The sequence below is a fragment of the Mastigoproctus giganteus genome, chromosome 10 (genome assembly GCF_048544385.1).
Source record: "Mastigoproctus giganteus isolate SK-2022 chromosome 10, ASM4854438v1, whole genome shotgun sequence".
NCBI classification, from domain to species: domain Eukaryota; kingdom Metazoa; phylum Arthropoda; class Arachnida; order Uropygi; family Thelyphonidae; genus Mastigoproctus; species Mastigoproctus giganteus.
Window position 1 is genome coordinate 173,106,251 of NC_143584.1, and position 11,325 is coordinate 173,117,575.

Below are 11,325 nucleotides of genomic sequence, written 5' to 3' on the forward strand. Positions count from 1 at the left end.
TATTTTTTATTTTAATTTTTCTTGTAGTCTTTAAGAATCAGCAACATGTCTAAACGTCAATATACCGTAGGAGAATTAGTTAATTTTATGGCTGTGGATTCGGAAAAAATAAGCAACCTTTTATTTCATATAATTCTAATATGGAGTGCTCCAATTCGTATAATTCTCTGCACTTCACTGTTGTGGGAATACCTGGGACCATCATGCCTTGCGGGAATTGCTGTTATAATTGCAACGATGCCTTTGACTTTGTATCTTGCACGTAAAAGTAAAGTACATCAGGTCAGTAGTTAAACAACATCCATACGCGCTAATAAATAAATAATTGTTTAATATAATTAATAACTTAATTAGATTAAAGTTTAAAGGATTTTTTTTATTAACTGTTTAGGAGAAGCAGATGTCTATGAAGGATTTAAGGCTAAAGAACGTAAATGAGGTACTGAATGGAATAAAGGTACGATCTGTATAGCAATGTGTTTACGTATTGTTATAATTGAGGATAAAATTTCCTTCTTGTATTGAATGTTGTTTCTTTTATTATATTATCTTGCAGATCTTAAAACTATATGCTTGGGAAATACCATTCATGGAACAAATCTCCAATATTCGGAAAAGAGAGATTCGCTTACTTCGCAGTTGGGCCCTAGTAAATGCAGGGATAATGTTTTTCTGGTCTTGCACACCATTTCTGGTAAAGTATATCAAGATATTTATTTCAATAACTCGAAATGCTTAAGGTTTGCGTTGAATGGCAACTAAAAAATAGTTGTGTAGGGTAGCTGAGCATTTCCCGATTGAAGGCTAATAGGTTTAAGCACCTTAATTTTTTCCCTTTGATTGAAGGCTAATAGGGTTAAGTACGTTTATCCAACAGTGATGAAAAGTGAAATTTCAAATAGTAGAAAACTAACTACATGAAACAGTGTTATGCAGGAAGTCCAAAATAAACTTTTCTTTATTTCTCTTAAGATTGCTGTCATCTCCTTTATCACTTACGTTCTAATGGATGAAAGAAATATCCTCGATCCTAGTACAGCATTCGTATCTCTTACATTGTTCAACATGATTCGATTTTCTCTAGTTATTCTACCAGACTTGATTTCAGCTACGGTTCAAGTAAGTAGCATCCATTACAATTTGTGGTGTATTCCTCCTCTTTTCCAGAACAAAATAAATACTCAGCAAAAGTAAAATCCACATATTTCATGATCTCATGAAAAAACATTTTACGATTTTTATTTTTTAATCAGGCCAGAGTTTCATTGAAGCGTATAGAAACATTCCTGTACTGTGAAGAACTTGATCCTGATCGAATTGGACAGAACCCTTTGCCAGGTTAGAATACATGAACATTGGTGGATGATTACTTTTAACTGAATATATAAACTATTCACAGAACATAAACATTCAATTATTGTGGCCAAATTTTTCAGGGAATGCAGTTTTAATTGAAAATTGTACCTTTTCGTGGTCATTGGATGAACAGCCGATACTGAGGGATATTAACTTGCACGTGAAGAAAGGGCAGTTAGTTGCTATCGTGGGCCAGGTGGGATCGGGGAAATCCTCTCTTTTATCTGCTGTCTTAGGAGAGATGTACAGAACGGCAGGGAGAGTCGATTCACAGGTGGGATTCCACTCTTTTGTATCGCTACTGGTTTAAGGAACCTTAATTTGATTAGAGACAGCTCCTGGGTTGTTATTAATACTTAATGAGTGTTTGTAATTATTTCTTTTCAGGGAAGGCTAGCATACACGCCACAGCAGGCCTGGATCCAAAACATGACATTGAAAAAGAATATCCTCTTTGGTAAACGATACGAATCTTCGTTATATGAGAGGGTGTTGGATGGTTGTTGTCTGAAGCCAGATTTGGAAGTCCTGCCGGCTAGGGATCTCACAGAAATAGGAGAAAAGGTATTAAAAGTTGAACAAGTTGCCATACTTGTATATTATTGAATAAGCAGGACATAGCCTAGTTGGGTACTCATAATGACCAAACTAGGTTTGCTACTTGGTGCATTGGTGTCATATTATGGAGGCATTTCACCACGAGTTGCCTTGGTATTGCACTGCTATAATGGAGACGTTATTGCTACTTATTTGTATAAATTGGTATTATAGTTGTGCAATACCGAGGCAACTCGTGGAGAAGTGGGTTCATAGCAAACCTAATTTTCACAATAAAGCTATGGCTTACTTGTACAGTATTGTTTTATAGTTATCGATTTTTATCCTAAACTTACTTGAGTTTACTAAAGAAGAAATCCAAGAGACAGAAATTAATATATTTTCTTTTTTTAATACAGGGAATTAATTTAAGTGGAGGTCAAAAGCAACGTATCAGTCTAGCACGTTCTGTCTATCAAGACGCCGATATCTACCTAATGGATGATCCGCTTAGTGCTGTGGACTCTCACGTGGGCCGGCATATCTTTGAACAGGTCATCAGTCATAGCGGGATACTCGGCGAAAAGGTAGAAAGTGGAGGGAGTCACTAAGGTCCCTTTATTTGTATTTTATACGTATATGAATAGATTTAGTGCGTGGCTTTAAACTCAGTTTCACAAAAGAGCTGTTTCCAATTCCAGACTCGTATTCTGGTTACCCATAGTCCCTCTGTTCTGCCTGATGTAGACCTGATCATTGTAATGAAAGATGGGATGATCGCAGATGTTGGTAACTACAATGAACTTCTAGATCGGGAGAGTTTGTCTTCAGATTTCTTCGAAAGCAACTTTGAAGATGAAGTCTTACCGGAAGACACTGAGTTCTTGAGGTAATAAAAAAAAATGTAAATCTTAGTGTTATATGCGTATAATCACTATTTGTTATGAGTGTACTATAATTGTAATAACCGCGTTAGATATCGCTGTGTTTTTAAATGATTCCTTTTTAGCAGCTCCACTGACTCGGACAGTTCGCAATTATCGTTTGAAAACCCAGAGAAGGTGAGAGAGTTGATGTCCAATCCAATTAGTGGACAAGTCTCGGGACAAATCACGAGGCCACTTTCAAGGTCCGTAGAAGAATCAGGACATCTGAAAAAAGCTGATCTTGTCCAGGAAGAGAAGATGGTTGAGGGCAAGGTAGGCAAAGAATTTGCGCTTTCTTGAAGCATACCTTTTTGACTACTAATCCCCTCCACATCGTAGCGTAGTCCATATTATTTTACATATCACATGATCATCCAATGGTGTCCCAATACTTTTAACAACATAGTGTAGATCTATGGTTGCCTATCAATTTTTTATGATTTTCTTAATATTCTATTAGATTCTCGATGGACATACTCGGCTCCAAATAAAGTGAAAATAATTAAGACCTTACCAATATATTCTCGTTTTTATTTTTTGTAGGTGCGGGCTGGAGTTTATTTAAAATACATCAAGAACGCATCCATTCTGTTGTGTGCGTTTTGTTTTCTGGGTTTTGTGTCTTACGAAGCTTTTGAGGTATGGATTTTTCTTTTCTACAACCTAAGACTGTTTCAATTGCAAATATACAGCATCTTAAAGTATTCTACCTATTCTTAGAGATTTGAATCTGGTACATAAAGTTACTTCTCCTTCCATTAATGTAGATAGCTGGCAGTCTTTGGCTGAGCGAGTGGACAGAAGATGGCCCTCTACCGAATGGTAATCAAGATATACCACTGAGAAACTTGAGAATTGCAGTCTATGGAAGTTTAGGTGTTTGCAAAGGTAACTTTATAGTTGGATAACCGATCATAAGTGTTTAAAGAATAAAATCTATTCGACATTAATTGACTTCTTTCCTAGGCAAATTCTATTTTTTAACTACGTACTTAAGTTGTATTCTACGAAAAGATTTTGGACCCGTACAAGACGTTGATGGATTCTGGAGGATCAGAATGAACCACGAACTTGACCATCTTATTCAGGGCATGGATATCGTAAGATTTGTGGAGAACCAGAGACTTGCCTGGTTGAGACAAGTTCCTAAGAAATTGAATCCTACCGGGAAGAGGGCGAGAAGAAGACCGCGGAAAAGATGGAGGGATAACGTAGAAAAGGACTTAAAGACTATGAGAATAAGAAGTTGTACTTCTGGGAGGGCATATTGGAAGAACATCATCGAGAACGCTAAGACCAACCCTGGGTTATAAAGCCAGAAGAAAAAGAACTATAAATTGTATCAAATTAAAAATTCACGTTCAGTCTATTATACCACTGATATGATTTCGCTTAATTGGTGTACACCAAATGCTGTATTTAAATCCTTGGCACAGTATTTTTCTTAAGCTCGATTATGTTTTGTTACAGGATTATCGGTACTGTTTGCAACAATCATACTGGCTTATGGTGCAAACAGAGCGTCTAGAATTTTCCACGAGAAGTTGCTTCATTCTGTTTTCAAATGCCCGATGTCTTTCTTCGATACAACCCCACTAGGCCGAATTTTAAACAGGTAAATTTAATTAGATTATACAGTAATTACATACAGTATCAAATTATATATATCCTTAATGATATAGTCCATATATGATCTTATCTTTCTTTTTTTTTATCCAGATTCGGAGCCGATATCGAAGCTATAGACATACAGATACCCAGCAGCTTCAGTGCAGTGATAACCGGAATTCTGAACACAATTGGAGCTTTTATTATTATTAGCATATCCGATTACTTATTATTAGTTGCTTTTATTCCTATATGCCTGATCTACTACGGTTTACAGGTAAAGAAAATTATTTTCTTTAAAAAATTACCTTTCATTTCTCCTATGATTGAAACGGAAAAGGCCTACGTTCTCAGAGTTCATAATGTCAATAAGTTCAGCTTTTTCTGAGAAATATAGAATACAGGTTTATTAAATTCCTTTGATAGGAAGACAGGTAAAAATAAAGTTATAATAAACAGTTAAAATAAACTAACATCGATAGCTTTCGGGCATGGGTTGCCCTTCTTAAGTCGAAAAAATGGGATGGACATGACTTCCTTTGTTTGTTCCGGTTAAAAGAATCACAACAAAATATAATGTGTAGTGATTCTAACCAGACGCGACAGCTGTACTGACGAGAATACTCGATAATCTTAATGTCGCGTCGGGGTCGATGTCGTGCTGGGTTGACCAGAAGTGTACAGCGACGGCTGAGTGCTCCACATCAACGGAGCGGATCACCCAGTGATCCGATCTTTGAGCCTTCTGCCAGATTCACCAATGTAGCAGCATGTGTAGTCACAACAGGAAATGCAGTACACTGAACACTCTGTAAGAGTGGGGGGGGGGACTGGTGTCTTTACCTTTAACACAAGGGACTGCCACTTCCTTCTTGGAAGCTGCAGGAACTTTATCCCATAAAACCTTTGACAGTTGTTGTGTCAAGTTCGGGTCTACGTTACGCGTGGTCCTAAGGTTTGCCGTGTAGTCACAGGACTGCAGGTCGCATCTATCCAAGGCACTTGTGAGGTAACCGCACTTGGCCAAATCTGTCTTCACTCTAGCGATCTCATTACGTCTTTTATCCGCAGAGTTGGAGTGTGTCCAGGCGCGGGTTAATAAAGCTCGTGCTGTACTGAGAAAGAGACCGCGAGCGTGTGCTGACCGATAGTTAGTGAACTGGCCAGCACATATCAGTTTACGATGGACAGAGGTCTTTAGACGCGTGCCCTCGCGCCAAACAAGGATATCCAAAAATGGAACAACATTGTCCGACTCCAACCCAACGGTGAACTGAATGAAGGGTGGAAGAGAATTGAGATGCTGTAAGAGTCGGTCTCCTGACTCGCGAGGAATAATGGTAAATATATGACGTAGCGACACCAAAAGACTATAGGGACTGGCAGACCTACAAACGCCGATTCTCTAGTTCCTCCGTGGCAATGTTAGCTGTAACTGAGCTGACGGGGACACCCATAGTTGTACCGTGGATTTGCCGGTAAAGGGAGTCACTATATGACCACACTACCAGTCAGGCACAACTTAAAGGCGGTGCAAATGTCGTTGGCAGAAAGCGAACTCCTGCTACTCAGGGTTCGTTGTCCAGCGCATGTGATGGCCAGCTGGACAGGAATTGAAGTAAAGAGTAATACGACGTCAAACAATGCCATAACCTGGTCCACCGAAATGGATAGAGTTGGAATTAAGTTAAAAAACTCGCTGCTGTTGGAGGTGCTCTTTTAAGACCCGTTGTGTCCTGTTGTGGTTCCCCGACAGATGAATTGTCAAAATTCGTTGCCAACCTACTTTCACTAGGCAAGACTGTTCACACGATGTCCAAGAGCCAGTTCCTTAACCTAATTTCCACTCTACCAAATTCTGAACATCGATCTATTCAAAGGAATTTAATAAATCTGCATTCTGTGTATTTTTCGAAAAAACCTGAACTTACTGACAACTTCTATGATTATTATCATAAAACAGCATTGGTATCTTAATGATTTGACACAATTCACGATGTCAGCATCCATTAAACTAATTAATAAATATATTTGTATCTTTTCTTATAAAGTTAGATGATTTTTTTTAAAACATTTTCTGTGTGTTTAGCAAGTGTATATCGCTACATCCAGGCAAGTGAGACGACTTACGTCAACAGCCAAGTCTCCTATTTATAGTCACTTCTCAGAGAGTATTCAGGGAATTTCCAGTATACGGGCATATCGTGTTGAAGATAATTTCATTAATAATTTAAATCAAAGAGTCGATGTTCACATGAAGTGCTACTTTCAGTCCATTACAGTGAACAGGTAAAATTATATTTGAGTTTGTTTTACAATTTAAGAACTTAAGAGTTTTATATTTGGTATTGGCTGTCCTTATACCTAGATAAGCTTTGTTTATTTTTTTTCTCCATCTCAAACAAGATGGCTAGAAGTGCGTCTGCATTTCTTAGGGGCTCTCATTATCCTGTCCACAGCACTCTTCGCAGTGACCAGTAAGGGAACAATAGGGGCAGGTTTAATTGGTTTGGCTCTGTCTTATGCAATAAATGTAAGTCATATGCCATGTTTTTTGCCAATTCCAGTTTGAGTAATTTTATTATATAAAATCAGCTCCCATTTTCTGTTTCTTCAGAGTCATTATCCTTTATCAGTTCTTCTGAACTTAATTTTCAGATCTCTGAAGCTCTCATAATGTTGGTGAGACAAACAACAGCTCTGGAAAATGTGTTGGTGTCTGCTGAAAGAGTAGACGAGTACTGCGATCTTTCTCCAGAGGTAGGTTGCTTGAGGATTTTGTGAGAATATATTGATTATTTATTCCAGTATCCGATATACTGAGACACAACGAAGGGTCTCAATATTTCCATTTAGTTCAAAAAAAAAAGTATGATTTTTTTATAATTTATTTGTCTAGGCATCTTGGGAAATTCCGGATAAAAAACCTGTACCTTCGTGGCCACAAGATGGGGTGGTTTCATTCGAAGATTATAGTACACGCTATAGGAAAGGACTGGATCTGGTTCTGAGCGGTGTGAATCTAAATATTCTTCCGAGAGAAAAAGTAAGTTGTGTTTACTTTGGACAATTTTATATTATTCTTTTAATTATTTAAAATTATAAGGTATTCAAAGTAGTTATTGTATATCGTTAGGTTGGTGTTGTGGGTCGAACAGGTGCTGGCAAGTCATCCCTTGCACTATCACTCTTCCGAATAATCGAACCTGCGAGTGGAGCCATTGTAATTGATGATTTAGATATCAAACCTTTAGGACTCCATGATTTGCGATCAAGGTTAACAATCATCCCACAGGTGAAGTTCGATAACGTTTAGCAATGTAATTTTCTAGAAATAAGCTTGTTTACCATCATAGTGTTAAGTAAAAATAAAAAGAACAAGAATAAAACATCCAAATATTTCTTTGAATAAATTAATATGGTGGCAATATATTTCAGGATCCAGTACTCTTCACTGGAACTTTAAGACTGAATCTAGACCCGAATAACCAATACAGTGACGATGAAGTGTGGATTACCCTGGAACAAGCCCATCTGAAAGAATTTGTGTTATCACTGACAGCTGGAATACAGCATGAAATTCTAGATGGAGGTGAAAACTTGAGGTTACTTGAGAAATTTCATTCAGATATTTTATTTTTATTTATTTAATAATTCCACATATATTCCAAATTAATGCCCAGATACAATGTGATGTATTTAACATATTTGTAAGGAGCCTTTTATTGTGAATTTTTTATCATTATATTAATACGTATTTTATATTAACAGTATCTTGTTCCTCGGTTGGAGACTATAATGTCATTGTAGAGTCCCAAATAGTTGACATTCTATGCAAAACGTTTTTTGTATCTTCAAATGTTTCTTTTAACTCCCTTATAAAAACGTAATGATTCTTAATACATCAGTAAAAAGCTTTAAAAAAATAATTGTAATTAATCTTTTGTTTTTTAGTGTTGGTCAAAAACAGCTGATTTGTCTTGGAAGAGCCTTACTAAAGAAATCGAAGATACTGGTGCTGGATGAAGCTACTGCATCGGTTGACATGGAGACAGACAGATTAATACAAAATACAATACGAGAGGAATTCAAAGACTGCACAGTTATCACCATCGCTCATCGTCTTCAGACCATTCTCGACAGTGATCGGTAGGTGGCGTGGCTGTCTATGACGTTAAAAATGTTCATGTACATCATCGATATTTTAAAAACACAATATTTTATTTTGCTGAAATAGATAGACCGCTAGGCGGCGCAACTGCTTGATTTTAAATGCATTCCATAATTTTCACAGATTATAGAAAATAAAAATATATATATTTTACATTACAGCGTTGTTGTGATGGAGAGAGGAAAAATCGTGGAGATTGGACCCCCACTTGAATTGCTGAAAAAACAAGAATCTGTCTTTTATTCCATGGCCAAAGATGCTGGTATTTTGTAAATAAAAAAAAAAAGAATCACTATGTACATAAACTCGTTTTTATATCTCTATGAAACTGAAGAACAAATAAAGTCAATAAAAAAATAAATTTGTGTGGAAATTTTCTTTCAGTCAGAGAGCGATTGATCGTTGGAATAAACCTCCATCTGGTATTATGGAAGCAAATAATTTGAATAAATTTTAAAAAATGGAGGATTATGCAAATGAAGTGGATATTTCTTAAAAACGGAAGACGTTGCTACTAATTCTAATCCACATCCCGTGGATAGCCAATCATAACTTTCTATTTATTGATTAATGTTGCAATTTAAATGAAATTATTCAATAAATATTTTAAGCTACCATCATTCCACTGAATTTAGAAGCCTCACTGAAAGGAATAATCAAATTATTATAACACTAAACACTTTTATAATCTATATTTATCGATTTTTATTTTTGATTTCAAATTCTATCAAATGTGTTTTTGTGAAAAAATCAATCAAAAAAACAAAGACAACTCCAATCAAAATTTTAAATTTGATTGTTTTCCGATTCGGATTACAGTCTCAAGTGGTTGCTAAGATGAATTAATATAAAGATGAAAATAATATAAATACACGTATTTGGACTGGCGAATTGATATTTCTTAAATAAATTTTAATTATAATTATTTTATTCTTAAGACTCATATTTTATTTAATTAATAAATAAAATAATAAATATTAAAAGTTAATAAACACCCTTTAAATAAATGGAAAATAAATTTTTTGTTAATACTATTTGCTTACGAAGTGGTGCAATACCAAGGCAACTCGTGTTAAGTCAAAGTTTGTTCTGCTGTTGGTATCGCGGCCATTTCAAAATTCAAACATGAAGGCAAGTTTTGAATCAAGTACAAAAGCAGATGTATATAAGAATTTATTTTTACAATATACAAGAAAATAGTAATATGGGTTTTATTTGTAACAAATACACGTCAACAACATTATTAACTTTAATCTTATATTCTTTCAACATATTTTCCAGATGTTTCCATATACCACTCGTTATAGTTTGACATTAGACATTGGAATAATATACAAAAAATTCACTGTCATGATTCGTTGGGCAATTCACCCCCTAATGATTGAAGACCGAAAGATGTGGAAGGAGAATTAGACATAACAGGACCCTCGTAAAGCTGTTTATTTTCCAAAATGTATTTCCTACGTTTCTTAGCTATCAGACTCTGTATTTCCTCCATTAGATCTACAGTATATTTTTCTGGTAACTTCCTCATTTGTGCCACAACGCTTTTCCCAAAGGCAGTTAGTTCATCATCTTCTTGTGACTGCTTTGAAAAATCCCTCAATGCCTCGGCTGAATCTTCCAGATGGGCATTCGCCGTTGCTTCGTGGGATGCCATAATACCATGTGGTTGAAAATCATGCATTGGTGATGGACAATCGAAGGTTTTCTCGGTATATTCAGAGCATGATTCAGTTTTGATATCATTTCCATAGAGATCCGGAGATATTACTTCGGTGTCCTAAAATGGAGAATAATTATTAAACATTAATCATAGAAGACATAAAGTCTAGGGAAGAAAAGCCTCAAGTTACGAAAGCATAATGCACCATCTCACAATGGAGCAATTTAGAGTAGTGCAATACCAAGGCAACTTGTGGTGAAGTTATACCCCTACAAGAGTGATGTACTAAGAGAGAAAGAGGCTAAGCCCCAAAAGAAAGAGGCTAAGCCCCAAAATAATGAGGCAACCCCAAAAGAAAGAAGCCAAGCCCCAAAATAATGAGGCAAAGCCCCAAAAGAAAGAGGCTAAGCCCCAACGATAAGAAGTGAATATAACATAACACTTACCAGAGATGCATTTTTCCTTCTAAACACAATCTTCCTCAAAAATGAATCAGCTAATCCAAACCAAGGAATTTTGGGCTTATATACATCATCTGCTCCAGACTTTTTGCTTTTTTCTACCTTCCTTATTTCATTTGTGTACGTGTTCCTGATCGAATGAATCTTGCATTTTAAATCCTCCATAGTCAATCCATCGATGTTTAATTCCAGCACCATTTGTTTGAGTGCAGCCACTCGCTTCGTTTTATCTTTGAAGTCCATGTGGTTGTAGTCCCACAAACATGGCTGCTGAGAATAAACATCGAGAAAGTCAATAATTGTATCGCTACTCCACTTCATCTAATTTATTATTAACCACCTTATATAAAATGGAATAATATAAACACAACGATCACTTACAGATTACACATAATTTCAAAACAACACGAAATCTTGTCGAGAAGAAGAAAGGAGACGAAACTGATTACTTACGCCATTTGGTGTCCCCACTGTGTCTCGCACATGCGCAGTGAGGTAAAACCCAGTTGCGAAACCCATCTCCTATAAACTAGCCTCTACGTTCTTCTATCCGTCCTCCGCGCACGCACAACGCTGCTCCACCCCTTTTAGTGCAATGTA

General features: G+C 36.3%; 2 protein-coding genes across 2 annotated transcripts in view; one reads left to right on the plus strand and one right to left on the minus strand.

The window, feature by feature from the left end:
- LOC150079506 (ATP-binding cassette sub-family C member 1-like) overlaps nt 1–8,871 on the plus strand; it is a 29,876-nt gene extending 21,005 nt beyond the window's left edge. Inside the window, exons 8-29 of the mRNA XM_090383094.1 lie at nt 28–282; nt 392–457; nt 557–694; nt 973–1,119; nt 1,254–1,338; nt 1,437–1,630; nt 1,744–1,920; nt 2,313–2,480; nt 2,595–2,782; nt 2,903–3,092; nt 3,363–3,458; nt 3,587–3,707; nt 4,290–4,434; nt 4,539–4,704; nt 6,517–6,716; nt 6,834–6,960; nt 7,086–7,187; nt 7,327–7,473; nt 7,564–7,722; nt 7,866–8,032; nt 8,382–8,576; nt 8,760–8,871. Coding sequence (XP_090239220.1) covers nt 28–282; nt 392–457; nt 557–694; nt 973–1,119; nt 1,254–1,338; nt 1,437–1,630; nt 1,744–1,920; nt 2,313–2,480; nt 2,595–2,782; nt 2,903–3,092; nt 3,363–3,458; nt 3,587–3,707; nt 4,290–4,434; nt 4,539–4,704; nt 6,517–6,716; nt 6,834–6,960; nt 7,086–7,187; nt 7,327–7,473; nt 7,564–7,722; nt 7,866–8,032; nt 8,382–8,576; nt 8,760–8,871 — 3,345 coding nt within the window. The remainder of the gene's footprint in view (nt 1–27; nt 283–391; nt 458–556; nt 695–972; nt 1,120–1,253; nt 1,339–1,436; nt 1,631–1,743; nt 1,921–2,312; nt 2,481–2,594; nt 2,783–2,902; nt 3,093–3,362; nt 3,459–3,586; nt 3,708–4,289; nt 4,435–4,538; nt 4,705–6,516; nt 6,717–6,833; nt 6,961–7,085; nt 7,188–7,326; nt 7,474–7,563; nt 7,723–7,865; nt 8,033–8,381; nt 8,577–8,759) is intronic.
- A 1,075-nt stretch (nt 8,872–9,946) lies between these two features.
- LOC150079507 (uncharacterized) lies at nt 9,947–11,046 on the minus strand. The gene is made up of 2 exons (XM_090383095.1): nt 10,711–11,046; nt 9,947–10,381 (listed from the first exon to the last, which is right to left on the minus strand). The coding sequence occupies exons 1-2, from the start codon at nt 11,044–11,046 to the stop codon at nt 9,947–9,949; spliced, it is 771 nt and encodes a 256-aa protein (XP_090239221.1).
- Between the last annotated feature and the right edge of the window lie 279 nt (nt 11,047–11,325).